At 41.6% G+C, this 14,338-nt stretch overlaps 1 protein-coding gene across 1 annotated transcript; it reads right to left on the bottom strand.

Annotated features, from left to right (window-relative positions):
• Window positions 1–4,702: 4,702 nt before the first annotated feature.
• LOC112258124 (NEDD4 family-interacting protein 1-like) lies at window positions 4,703–14,297 on the bottom strand. The gene is made up of 7 exons (XM_024432257.2): window positions 14,123–14,297; window positions 8,170–8,257; window positions 7,761–7,891; window positions 6,836–6,923; window positions 6,494–6,618; window positions 6,128–6,194; window positions 4,703–5,487 (listed from the first exon to the last, which is right to left on the bottom strand). Exons 1-7 carry the CDS (start codon window positions 14,150–14,152, stop codon window positions 5,384–5,386), a joined length of 633 nt encoding a protein of 210 aa, XP_024288025.1. The 5' UTR covers window positions 14,153–14,297; the 3' UTR covers window positions 4,703–5,383.
• Window positions 14,298–14,338: the final 41 nt, after the last annotated feature.

Here is a 14,338-nt window from a genome sequence, read left to right as displayed (position 1 = left end):
AGTGCCAACAAAAAGGTAAACAATGGGCCTATAGCAAATGCAGCATATGGCATTAATTTTTTTCACATGTAAATAACACTTTTCAGTAGAGCTCAAAGCATGCCATTCCATCAGAGCAGCATTTATTTTTCAACTCAAATCAATGAGCCCAATCAGTCCTCCATGACAACAAAATAAACAACAGAGTAGGGCTGGCTAATAAATCCTTAGTTTTGGGGTTATACTCAAGTAAAACAATTGGGCTAATCTATACTTCCATATTTCCAAGTCCTATTCTTGAAGATCAAGGGGTATAACATTTATTGGAATGTAAAGATATAATTTAATCGTATTATTATATGTAGTAGAAAGCGATGGGTTAGAAGAAGCCTAAATAAATAACCCATAAAGCCAAATTTAACATCCCCATATATGTCCAGCTATGTAAACTTTAACATTGATTTGTCCTGCAATGGATGTTGTTCAATTGGTAACATACATTCTTGTCTTCTTCTAATGCCTCTTAAGAGGAAAGTAATCTAAAAGTAACTGAATGTAATCAGATTATGTTACTGATTTTTTTTTTTTAATTATTGGACAGGTAACTTGTAACGGATTACATTCAGAAAGTAACCTACCCAACCTTGTTAGTGCATGCTCTGCAAACAATACAACAGATGAAGGTGTGGCAAGAGCGTGGTGAATGGATAGACGTGGTTATGGGCAGCGAGGAAGAAAGTAAAGATATGAGTGCAGAGGTTAGATGTGTTTTGAGGAAGTATGGCGCCAAGTACAAACTACACTCTGCTGTCTCTGATAGCTTTGAAATTTAACCTGACAAGAGTGAGGATGAATTACCTGTGGTTGTAGGTGTGGTGAAGTTTAAAACATTATTATTATTTTTTTTTTAAAGATCTCTGAGTCCAAGCCTCACCCTGATGGTCTTGTAAAGGATGAATTAGGCCCAGTGGGAGTGGTATTTTTGGAGAAAGTGGATCCCTGCTTTTTGTCTGGCCCATATGTAGGCTCAGGGTGGGTAGAAAATAAGTTGGGTACTGTTAAACCGGTGAAGGTAGTTCGAAGTGGTCTTGTGATGATTTTCGGTGTTTCTTCCGCACAGAGAGAGCGGGCACTTTGCGACACGTGCATTGGGACAAAACCTGTGACTTGCTTTGCTTTCAGGAGCAAGGAACGTTTGAAGGAGTGATTACTAAGGTGGCGTTAAGTGCTGTGGAACAACTGAAATTGAAGATTTCCTGTGTCTGTGATGGTGAAACTGAGAACCCACTGTAATTTTTTTGTTTTGAAGCAGAGTATTTACCTGACAAAGTAATGTCAGGATATGTCAGTTATCCCGTGAGAGCTTTTGTGCCAAACCCACTAAGGTGTTTTAGATGCCAAGCTTATGGTCATATTGCAGCAGTGTGTAGGAGGGAGATTCCGAGATGTGAGAAGTGTGCAGGAGGGCATGGGACAAAGGAATGTGTAGCATCGGTGGGAAAAAATGGTGTCAATTGTGAAGGTGCCCATGTTGCTGGGGATCAGAAGTGCCCGGTGTGAGATAGACAGGTTGAGGTTGCCAGAGTCAGAAGGATACAGGCTGAGATTGCCAGGGTCAGAGTAGAACAGAAGGTGTCGTGTGCTGAGGCAGTAAAGAGAGTAGAGGATGATGGGGTGAGTATTAGGCCTAGGCTAACACAGAGTGATACAATTTTGTGCTTCAGTAAGGTTGGCTTCTTAGCTTTCAATGCCACGGTTATCAACTGTACTATAGAAATGGATGGTAAATCACAGAAAATAGATGTTGTGGTGGCAGCTGCAGAAAATTGCTTAGGTGAAGAAGGTTCACTTTTGATGAAATAGTGGTATATAGGTGTACGGTTAGTTGGCGGTGCAATTCTTTCCTTTCTCGCTTCCTTTTTATTTTTGTATCAAAATGTAACATGATCGACCACACACAGTAGGTGGCAGCATGCACAAACACAAACAAATGCCATGATACCAAATAATAATAATAATAAGAGATCAATTGGGTTAAGATTTCTAAAACTAGATCCTGTCCAGAAATTTTCCATACGCACAGAAACCTATTTCTCTCGAAAAATTGATTACATCACTGTTAGTGAGCATTTCTCCTTTGCCAAGACAATCCATCCACTTAACAGGTGTGGCATATCAAGAAGCTGATTAAACAGCATGATCGTTATACAGTTGCACCTTGTGCTGGGGACAATAAAAGGCCACTCTAAAATGTGCAGTTTTGTCACACAACACAATGCCACAAATGTCTAAAGTTGAGGGAGTGTGCAATTGGCATGCTGACTACAGGAATGTCCACCAGAGCTGTTGCCAGAGAACATAATGTTGATTTTTCTACCAGAAGCCGCCTCCAATATCGTTTTAGAGAATTTGGCAGTACGTTCAACTGGTCTCACAACCGCAGACCACGTTTAATCACGCTAGCCCAGGACCTCCACATCCGGCTTCTTCGACTGCAGGATCATCTGAGACCAGCCACCCGGACAGCTGATGGAACTGTGGGTTTGCACAACCGAAACATTTCTGCACGAACTGTCAGAAACCGTCTCAGGGAAGCTCATCTGCGTGCTCGTCGTCCTCATCAGGATCTTGACCTGACTGCAGTTATTCGTCGTAACCGACTTCAGTGGGCAAATGCTCACCTTCGATGGCCACTGGCACCCTGGATGGAGAAGCGTGCTCTTCACGGATGAATCCTGGTTTCAACTGTACTGGGCAGATGGCAGACAGTGTGTACAGCATCGTGTGGGCAAGCGGTTTGCTCAACGTTGTGAACGGAGTGCCCCATGGTGGGGTTAGGGTATGGGCGGGCATAAGCTACAGACAATGAACACAATTGCATTTTATCGATGGCAATTTGAATGCAGAGATACCGTGATGCGATCCTGAGGCCCATTGTTGTGCCATTCATCCACCCTCATCACCTCATTTTTCAGCATGATAATACACTGCCTCATGTCACAAGGATCTGTAATCAATTCCTGGAAGCTGAAAATGTCCCAGTTCTTCCATGGCCTGCATACTCACCAGATGTCACCCATAGAGCATGTTTGGGATGCTCTGGATCGACGTGTACGACAGTGTGTTTCAGTTCCCGCCAATATTCAGCAACTTTTCACAGCCATTGAAGAGGAGTGGGACAACATTCCACAGGCCACAATCAACAGCCTGATCAACTCTATGAGAAGGAGATGTGTTGCGCTGCATGAGCCAGTTTCATCACAGCGCTTGATGGTTTTGCGACTGCACTTGAAGAAACTTTCAAAGTTCTTGACATTTTCCAGATTGACTGACCTTCATGTCATTAAAGTAATGATGGACTGTAGTTTCTCTTTGCTTATTTGAGCTGTTCTTGCCATAATATAGACTTGGTCGTTTACCAAATAGGGCTATCTTCTGTATACTACCCCTACCTTGTCACAACACAACTGATTGGCTCAAACGCATTAAGAAATTCCACAAATTAACGTTTAACAAGGCACAACTGTTAATTGAAATGCATTCCTGGTGACTACCTCATGAAGCTGGTTGGGAGAATGCCAAGTGTGTGCAAAGCTGTCAAGGCAAAGGGTGGATTTTTGAAGAATCTCAAATATATTTGGATTTGTTTAACACCTTTTTGGTTGTTACATGATTCCATATGTTATTTCATAGATTTGATGTCTTCACTATTATTCTACAATGTAGAATTCAACACCTCTTGCACTGAGATGCAATGCCTTAGACCAACGCGCCACTCAGGAGCCCAATGTGGGTTGACTATCAATAGCAGCGTCATTCCACGAAATGGGTGCCTTTAACGTCCCTTTGATATTTTAAGTAGAAATTGTGCACCAACATATAATTTTAAAAGCCTTTTAAGTTTCTTTAATATAGACCACATGGAGAATTACATGAATCATAAAAATTCTGCATTTTGACATGTCCCTCCATTAACCATTAACCTGTGTCACTTCTAGGAAGATTTCATCCCACTTAATCAAACCATTTCTCCATGTTTCACCATTATAGTTATTTTGCTGCTTATTGCACAGGGTTGGGGAGTAACAGATTACATGTAGTCAATTACGTGTAAGGGATTACAAAAAAAAAAAAAACTTTAATCAGTTACATTACCTGAAAAAATATTGTAATCAGATTAGATACTTTTGAAACACGACATGATTACTTCGAGGATTACGTTTACATTCAGAAAGGATGTTTGCGAAAACAAATCTTTGGCACTTCTCTGTTTTACATGATTCCATGTTTAATTTCATAGTTTTGATGTCTTCACTATTATTCTACAAATGTAGAAAATAGTCAAAATAAAGAAAAACCCTTGAATGAGTAGGTGTCCAAACTTTTGACTGGTACTGTATCTGTGACCAACAGATGCATATCTGTATTCCGAGTCATGTGAATTCCATAGATTAGGGTCTAACGAATATATTTCAATTGACTGATTTACTTAACTGTAACTCACAAAAAAAATGTATGATGCTTTTAGATATTTTTGTTCAGTGTAAATGAACGGTTATCTTAGCCAATTTGCCTGGGATTCTCCTTGAAATGTCTGAAATGTACTCACAAACCCCTAGCTACAAGGTTCCAGTGCATTCCTCCACCACTGTATTTACTAGGATTTCCAGAGTAAAAATTAAGCTTGAATGCAAAATCATTCTGTTTTCTCCACATTGAAGGCTACATCTTGAAAAGACTAACTTTAATTTCATTATCATATACATCAATAGATTTCACTCAATGCTCCTATTCACAGACATAACTCTATGGGTAGTTCCACAGGGTCAGCATAGAGCCGAGCTGTCTCCATATCAAACACTTTGAAAGAGGACAGAGAAAAAGACAAAGACTGCCCCCTATTGTTTAACAGGAACAGTACATGCCATTGTTAAACAGATAATAGAAATGATATAAATCAATTTTATTTGTCACATGCGCCAAATACAACAGGTGTCGACCGTACCGTGAAATGCTTACTTACAAGCCCTTAACAATGCAGTTAAGAAAATATTTACTAAATAAACTAAAGTAAAAAAATAATAATACAAAAATAAAACAATAAAATAACTATACTGAGGATATATACAGGGGGTACCGGTGCCGAGTCAATGTGCGGGGGATACAGGTTAGTCTAAGCATTATTTATACGTCACAGACTTGATTCCAAACAGCACTTGAAATAAACCACTAATGATTGAATAGTTACAGAATTGTCAGCATCCACTAGTTTACATCAAGAAACATAGAAATTATGTTGTCCAATTTATCGGCAGCAAAACAAGAGGTGTTTCCTCTCTGTTTTTCGTGATGGAGTTGAGGCCAGATAGCAAACTTTTCTAAAGAAGAGTTCAGATTTCCCCTTTTAGTAGATGAAAAGGACTCTGGTTCGCGGGAGACTAGAAAAGGAGTCTGCCATTTTACGGATCTTGGCGTAGTTGATGAATCCTCTGAGGAAGAGCAAGAATCCTGGAGGACAGAGAATACAGTAGATTGGGGCAATAAGGGTCACTGTTATTTTAGCAGGATTTAACAGTAGTTCTTTTTCAATCATGTTTTTTGGGTTAGCACTTACCAACTCCCAGCAGCACAAACAAGATAGTGCACCTTTAAAACACACACTATGCCGAAACCGCGCTGCCATTTCCCGGTTCGAATAGTTCGCCTAATTTCAGTTTGTGACAAACCCACCACAGCCAATGTAGAGAACCATTGTACTGTCTAAACCACTGAAATATATTCTCAAGAACCAAACATATTGTATTTGTAGCTCTTAGAAGCTGGTGTACAAAACTGAAAAGTAAAAGACGCAAAAACAAAACTTAAGAACGAGAAGCATAGAAAGTGCACATAGAACACATATGCCGCTTCTTTGACTTGCTTTCAATGAGAATGACACCTCTATAACACACATTTCTATGCGAATTTGCTGGAGTCTCCCAAAAAGTTACATATGGCAGCTTTAACTCTTCTATAAGGGTCATTGTCATAATGTATTGGATTTATGCACACTATCCATTGAATAGATACCTTTACACCAATGCTACAATGTTTCTGTATTTACTTGTCTAGTACTACAAATGAGAAAGACAGAACTGGTTGTACTTACCCAATATCAGGAACACCCACCACAGCCAGTACTGCCCATCAAAGTACCCAGGGAAATAGGTGGAGAACTGGGGAGAAAAATACATAAATAATAATCACACAAACATAAAAGATAAGTGGACTGGTCATAGTAACCATGAATGTGATTGATCTTGGGCTCTGGAAGAGGGAAACCATGATCATGATCTGATGCTTTGCCATCAGATCCCTGCCACTAGATGCTTCTTATGTTAAGGAACCACAATCTACTCTGACTAAAATCTCATTACATCATTCTAATAAAGTATTTATTTGTTGTATATAAATACCAGGGAAACCTTTGTCTACCACCTTTACATCTCAGGGAGGGTTGGTAGGGAAATCTTACCCGGACAATGAGGATCCACTTGATGAGTGACAGGCCGAAGCCAGAGATGGCCCCGTAGCGGCCTGCTGCCGACGTGGTCAGACAGAAGGACAGGAAGAAGCCGATCCAGTTGAAAAGGAATGCCACTAAAGTGGAGGAAGAGAGGGAAAGAGGCTGTGTATATGGTCTACAAGGATGGGCTTTCTCCTCACAATATAACATTCTACGATCACATCATAGATCCATCAAATACCTGTATCGGGAAATAAATACATTACATGACTGTTCTTCATTTCGCTGTTGTGTAGTGTACCAACCCCCGTCCCAACCAAGGAGAAGATCTTACTTCAAGATGTGACTTACTAAAAAAGGTCAACATGAAAATGCCATCGTTCCCTATCCGCAGCTGGTCTGCATCCTCAAAGTCGTCCCTGGCTACAAAGTCTTCATCCTGCAGAGATAGAGATAAACATACGGTAGAGATCAGTCATTTTATGATGGAAATCCCATTAAAAAAGGCTATATCAACCAAGAAAGGAAACACTCCCGCTACAAAGCACAACTCCTTCTCTTCATTGACCCTTCGCTTTACATTTCTCTAATGTCGTGGATGGAGAAGGCATTTAGCTGGAAAGCTGCTTCAATTTAGTTGAAAGAATAACATTTGATGTGCTATCAGGAAATGCGCCACTAATACGCTACAGGTCGACAGACAGGTCTCTGCAAATGACTGCGACATCTTTGCCTAAAGGTACTATTCCATTCCACACACTTCCACCCCATTACTGTACCTCCAGTGCACAGCAAGTTAGTACATCATCAAAAGTCCCCAGTTGTTCCCTGTGCTGTACGCAAGGCAAGCAGTGTGTGGCAAAGAAACACAGACCAGTCATTTAAATGGGATGACAAGGTATGGCAAAACATTTTCCACTAGAGGGCATAGATGAGCAGTCTCAATATCTGACAGTGATTATTAGGGTGTCTGCCGACAATGTATGACTCACCATTTCAATACACTATACTGAGTACAGTATATCTACACACACAACCATAGTTAAACAGGTTAGCTTTGATATTATATGCAATTAGATGCAATGGGGTTCATGACGTTATATTCAGAAACTAGCCTACCTCCAGCTCTAAATGTAAACAGTACACAAAACAGAAGTGAGGTTGGTTGGGAGATCAGCCACACCTTTAAAACATAAATATATATATATATATATAAAATAGTCTGGCAAAACCACATGGGAGGATTACGTGGAGTTTGTAACGGTGGGACACTCACCCTTCCAGCTACCAAGGGAACATGGGCTTCAGCCTTGGTTCTCTCCGCCTCGTCATAGGAAGGGAGCGTTGTGGCCACGTTGTATGATGGTGGATTGGGGAAACCCCCATTTTCTTTGTAGTCAAAATAAGCTAAGAGAGATAAATAAGTGAAATTGCAGAGCATAAGCTGCTGTGTTACACTTCAGTGATATCTATCCCCTTATGGTGGGCTAATTGCTGTAACAGCATAGGTAAACCTAACGCTAGAAGGGGAAATCTCCTCTGTGTCCTAACAAAGACACTTGATGGTCATAGTCTAGTTCTGGACTGTGTAATGTCCAATGTCTCTTGGAGTAAAGGTAAGGACAATGATTCCCAGGCCAAACCATAGTGCTGCACTGTGATGTGTGTGTGTAGTGTGCTTTTACCTGCATTTTCTTCTGCAGTGCTGCTGTAAGGGGGTGGGGCATCGGCTGCCACCTGGAGAGCCTCCTCTGGCTCCTCTTCATTGGGCAGCTGCATGGGGGAGGAGTCAATACACTGGTTATGCCTAGATGACCGTGACAATGTCAACATGACGTAGAGAAGAAATTAGTCCAAGCACTATTGAGATGTAGCCTAAGGAAAACAAGCTAGTTAAGCTACAGGGTCAGGCGACTCCATATTATAGCAGACTTATGGACAAGACACATCCTAACGAACACCGGACGTGCGCAATATATCACCTGCTGGGTGTCAATGAACGATGGCGATTCAGCATGTAGAATCGTCAGGAAATTAACTGAAAATGAAGGCCAATGTTCGGTGGTCAGATGAGATAGGACAGTCGCCCGCTGCACAAGGTCGACGTTGAGATGGCATTTTCCCTCTTACCAGGGTCACGCTAGGATTCAGCCAAAGATAGTGGATAAATAACAATGTCTTACTCAGGCTGTTTATCATTGAAGAAATGTTCAAGTTCTGGTCTGCTTGTTAACGGGGTAGTTCTCCCATAGCACCAATGCAATAGCAGCTAGGTCTGGTCTGCTTAGTTCATTGACTTTCATTGAACCAGAAAAAATGAGCAAGTGGGATGTTTTACTTCCTCTTCCATCTCTGGTTCAGCATTACTCTTTGATCAGACCTCACATGACCTAGCTACTCATGTAACAAAATGGCAAGCAGACACCCACTGTTCTCCATTTTGGTTGTATAACAGAGATTGTTGTCCTCTTCAACCCCCCCCCCATCCCCCATACTGATATTTTGTATCAGTATGCAGGCCCATCAGTTGTCATGTTAACTCATTACTAACTTCCAAGAGGATTAGGCTCCAGAATATTGGTGAGTTTAGGCAGAGAAGTACAGTCCATAGATGGGGCCAGCTGTCAGCTACACTGTATAAAATGGTAGAAATCGCACCAAAGAATGTCACTTGTGATAATGAGCTAATATTGTTGATAAGGGCAGTCATCAGTTTCCGACTTACACTAAACCTAGCTGTAATGGTAGATAAAGGGATCAAATTCGTGGAGGATATTGCACTAGCCCTCAATAGACTTCACCTAGTTACCTGGTTAGTCCATTCACAGACGCCAACTACCTTTACCGCTTATTGATGAAGGCATCTTTTTATTAAGCGCCCTGGTACTCGCCCTAAAACATTAACACCCATCACTTGCGGTACGGTTTTGGAAACATAAGGAATGCACACTACATGGCCAAAAGTATGTGGACATTTGTTCGTCGAACAACTCATTCCAAAATCATGGACGTTAATATGGAGTCAGTCCCCGCTTTGCTGCTTTAACAGCCTCCACTCTTCTGGGAAGGCTTTCCACTAGATGTTGGAACATTGCTGTGGGGACTAGCTTCCATTCAGCCACAAGAGCATTAGTGAGGTTGGGGACTGATGTTGGGCGATTAGGCCTGGCTCGCAGTCGGAGTTCCAATTTATACCAAAGGTGTTTGATGGGGTTCTTCCACACCGATCGAGACAAAACATTTCTGTATGGACCTCGCTTTGTGCATGGGGGCATTGTCATGCTGAAACAGGAAACGGCCTGCCCCAAACTGTTGCCACAACGTATGCTGTAGCGTTAAGATTGCCCTACACTGGAACTGAGGGGCCTAGCCCGAACCATGAAAAACAGCCCCAGACCAAATTTTACAGTTGGCACTATGAATTGGAGCAGGTAGTGTTCCCCTGGCATCCGCCAAACCCAGATTTGTCTGTCAGACTGCTAGATGGTGAAGCGTGATTCATCACTCCACAGAGTGCATTTCCAATGTTCTAGAGTCCAATGACGGCGAGCTTTACACCACTCCAGCCAACCGACGCTTGGCATTGTGATCTTAGGCTTGTGTGCGGCGGCTTGGCCATGGAAAGCCATTTCATGAAGCTCCAGACGAACAATTATTGTGCGGATGTTGCGTCCAGAGGCAGTTTGGAACTCGGTAGTGAGTGTTGCAACCAAGGTCAGACAATTTTTACGCTCTATGCTTCAGTGGTCCCATTCTGTGAGCTTGTGTGGCCTCCCACTTTGCGGGTGAGCTGTTGTTGCTCCTAGACATTTCCACTTAACAAAAACAGCATTTACTGTTGACCGGGCAGATCTAGCAGGGAAGAAATTTTACAAACTGACTTGTTGGAAAGGTGGCATCCTATGATGGTGACACATTGAAAGTCACAGCTCTTCAGTAAGGCCAACTCTATTGCCAATGTTTGTCTATGGAGATTTCATGGATGTATGCTTGATTGTCAGTAACGGGTGTGGCTGAAATAGCCGAATCCAATAATTTGAAGGCGTGTCCACATACATATATACACACAAAAAAGTATGGACAACCAACACAATTGCATGTTATCAACCGCAATTTGAATGCACAGAAATACTGTGACGAGGTCCTGAGGCCCATTGTGAGGACCATTTATTTATTGTGGATTTTACCACTTTTTCTCCCCAATTTCGTGGTATCCAATTGTTTTAGTAGCTACTATCTTGTCTCATCGTTATTAAAAGTTAAATGACGACGTTATAATGAAAACGTTGTAACTTGAAGAGTTCACACTATGTACTTGATGTTTGCATACTGTACGTTGTGTGGAAAATGTCCAGATCAAAGAGAATGTTTTTGTAAAGACGAAATGTGAAGTTTGTTGTCTAAATTGGATCTGAGTAAAATCCAGACCTTGCCTCGTAACTAGTTACGCCCAGAGAACTTGCCTAGAGGCGGAAATGCCCATTTCTGACCCAAGGGTATAAAACATGAGAGTTAAGAATTAACATAGCAGACTAATACCCTGACTACACTGCTTGCGTCGAGTGTGCGAGCGTTGCAAAATAAATTTAGAAATCTATATTTTTAAATTATTGTGTGCGCCAACGAGTGTCTGCGTTGCCAAGGGCTAAAATAGAAGTCAGTTCTTTTTGTGATGCAGATCGCGCTGCAAGTCCTGCCTCTCCCATCTCCTCATTGGTTTATAGAAGCAGGTACCCACGTGCCATTTCCTCATTGGTTATACTCACGTGGGTGACTGTAAGACGAACGAGGTCGGTGGCAGTAATGCACCTAATTTATGAAAGTTGCCAATCGCAATATAAAGTCCAGAGAAGAAAAGGCCTGGAAGGAGGATGACTAGATTCGGTTGACCGTTTGTGTGGATTCATTTTCGGAGTTGACGACCTTGTGCATTTCATGTAAAATAACAACTCAATGTTTACATCCCAGGACAAATTAGCTAGCAACAGCAAGCTAGCCATACATGTTTAATGCTTTTCGACCTGTCCCCAAATTAATGTAATTGGTTCAGAGTTAGTTTTGATATTTTAACCTGCGTGTCGTGATCGCGTTTGGTGTGGGGGGGACAAAATAAATGTATGGACGATGGCACACGCGTTTGGGTTCCATGTAAGTGACCACGGGCTGCAGCCAAGGTTTGAATTAGTGTAAACCCAAAATTCAACATGAGGTTGAAGAAGACAAGGGAACCTTTTTACAATCTATGCTACGTGTCTAAGAGGGTGAATTCAAGCAGGACCACCCAGTTACCACTCTCCAAGGAATCGTGTGTCTACACTGCTTTCATTCCGATGCTGGAACCATCTACACTGCTGATTAGCTGTCCTCCGAAGAACCCTTTTCAGAGCAAGGGCGAGGAAAAGACCACTAAGACAAAGGACACTGACATCGTGAGGACAAACAGAGCTACACCCGGTAACCGAAGATGTGAGGTCATCAGAGAAGTCGGGAACCCGGTCCACGATGAGACACCCCATCGGAGACCTTCAACATGTAATTACATCATTTATTCTGACCCATAAGAGCGGCAGTTCGAGGCAAGGTTAGGGTTAAAATCAGCATAGTTGACAAATGTACACAAGTGTGCTTTTCTCTCGCTCTCTTTCTCCCGCTTATGAAATCCCCATTTTGTGTAACGTGTCATATTGTGTTGGCCCGCTAGGGACCTGTTTCAGGTCTAAGTTATAATCAATAGCCTAGACTGTGTGTATCTTACATTATCATTTTAGCTTGTTAGTAAATAAATAATCAACTCAATTGGTGTGGTACGGACTTATTTAGTGGAACTCGGGTTTGTGTAGATTCCCGGATTATGCCGTTCAGAATGAGACTGTCGAGGAACTTAATTAATTAGCGACTGTTGTAAAATTCGATATTCTTTGAGTTAATTTGGGAAATAGAAACTCAATAAAGCCAAAACTTTTGCATGGTGCTCCAGGTTAATTAATTGAATCACGTAATTGTAAACCATTAATCATTTGATGTGCAGCAGTCGTCACATTAATCAATACAAAGTTGACACCAGCCATCAACATAGACTGAGTGTACAAAACATAAGGTACACTTGCTCTTTCCATGACAGACTGACCATGTAAATCCATGTGAAAGCTATGATCCCTTATTGATTTACTTGTTAAATCCACTTCAATCAGTTTAGGTGACGGGTAGAAGGCAGTTTAAAGAAGGATTTTTAAGTCTTGAGACAATTGAGACATGGATTGTCTATGTGCCATTCAGAGGGTGAATCGGTAAGACAAAATATTTAAATGCCTTTGAATGGGTTATGGCAGTAGGTGCCAGGTGCACCGGTTTGAGTGTGTCAAGAACTGAAATGCTACTGGGTTTATCACGCTCAAGTTTCCTGTGTTTATTTAGACTGGTCCACCACCCAAAGGACATCCAGCAAACTTGACAACTGTGGGAAGCATTGGAGTCAACGTGGGCCAGCATCCCTGTGGAAAGCTTATGAAACCTTGTAGAGTCCATGCCCCAACGAATTGAAGCGGTTCTCAGGGGAAAAAGGGGTGCAACTCAATATTAGGAAGGTGTTTCATGTTTTGTACACTTAATGTAATGTTGTCCTGTACATCGAATGTGCTTCCTTGTGTCAATCGTCAGATACTTACATGTATTGTATACTATTTTTGTCATTGTTATGTTTGATTACAAAATACCCAGTCTGATATTTTCATGCACGCATGAATTCACGAATCTACAGCCATTGTCAGAATAAACACCAATTAACTGTGGTCGCTGGCTGAGTAGTTATTTCTTTAAAAACACAACACAAGAGACTTACGAAATACGATTACATAGTTAGAATGGTGCCGAGACCAGTCTTGTCTTCGTGGGACATCTGTTACACTAGCTGACTAAAACTCAACACCACGATTTATGATTGAGTTGAGCGGCGACTAGTGTCGGCGGATTTGAGCTCCGAGGTCAAATATAATTACGTTTTTCTCATAAACGAACTACGGATTTATGCACTTAAAGATTAAACACTAGCCAGCAATTACACAGAACGTCATGTGTAATATTGGGTTCTTTTTACGTGCCGAAATGAGTCGTTTTTTATAAAAACGTATTGTTATGAGATGTCTGCGCTCCAGTCCTGTCAGCACACACTAGTCGCTGCTCAACTTCATCGTAAAACGTGGAGTTGAGGTTAATCGCCTATTGAGTAGCTAGCTAGTGCAGGGCTCTCCAACCATAATCTAGCACACCTGCTTCTAGTAATGAACTGGTTGACAAAATGAACCAGGTTAGTTACAACTGGAGTTGGAGCGAAAACTTACAGGAGGGTAGCTTTCCAAGGACAGGGTTGGAGGAGCGAGTGTGTACAGTAGTTAGCAAGTCAAAACATCACCTACAAATATTGACCATGTTAAATCAAATGTATTGCTAACCAACAAAAATGACTAGCATTTTAATATAGCTATAAAGCATCATGACGTGTTGACATTAACTTGTAAACATGGTGCCTTCACAAAACAATGAGGCCTAGATCCAACCCATTACCCGTGTTTCTTAGTAAACAAACCACAGTTAGCTAAATGCTTGCTAGCTGAAACAAACACGATACACTTTTTTACTCACCTGCTGATATCTAGCACACGGCTCAGCCATCCTAATATGAACAGACTCAAATCTTTGAATTTAAACAAGCGATTGTCAATGTATTCAATACAGAAAGTATAACGGAAACATAAACTATTGGGACGCTGTCTGCTCAAGTCCCTCCGCTCTTTCTCTGCGAGCTTGTTACGTCAATACTCCAAAACTAGGTCACGCATCCGCTCTTTACTGTACTGC

This window comes from Oncorhynchus tshawytscha, linkage group LG09 (genome assembly GCF_018296145.1).
Source record: "Oncorhynchus tshawytscha isolate Ot180627B linkage group LG09, Otsh_v2.0, whole genome shotgun sequence".
Taxonomy (NCBI): Eukaryota; Metazoa; Chordata; class Actinopteri; order Salmoniformes; family Salmonidae; genus Oncorhynchus; species Oncorhynchus tshawytscha.
The sequence above is the reverse complement of the archived record's forward strand: the minus strand, read 5'-3'. Positions and strand labels throughout refer to the sequence as shown.

What these genes read in the sequence shown, in the direction of transcription:
- LOC112258124 (XM_024432257.2), bottom strand. Translation starts at nt 14,152, where the DNA reads ATGGCTGAGCCGTGTGCTAGATATCAGCAG. An exon ending in CGTGTGCTAGATATCAGCAG is followed by an intron (nt 8,258 to 14,122) that starts GTGAGTAAAAAA and finishes TCCCCCATGCAG; the next exon opens with CTGCCCAATGAAGAGGAGCC. An exon ending in TTCCCTTGGTAGCTGGAAGG is followed by an intron (nt 6,924 to 7,760) that starts GTGAGTGTCCCA and finishes CTATCTCTGCAG; the next exon opens with GATGAAGACTTTGTAGCCAG.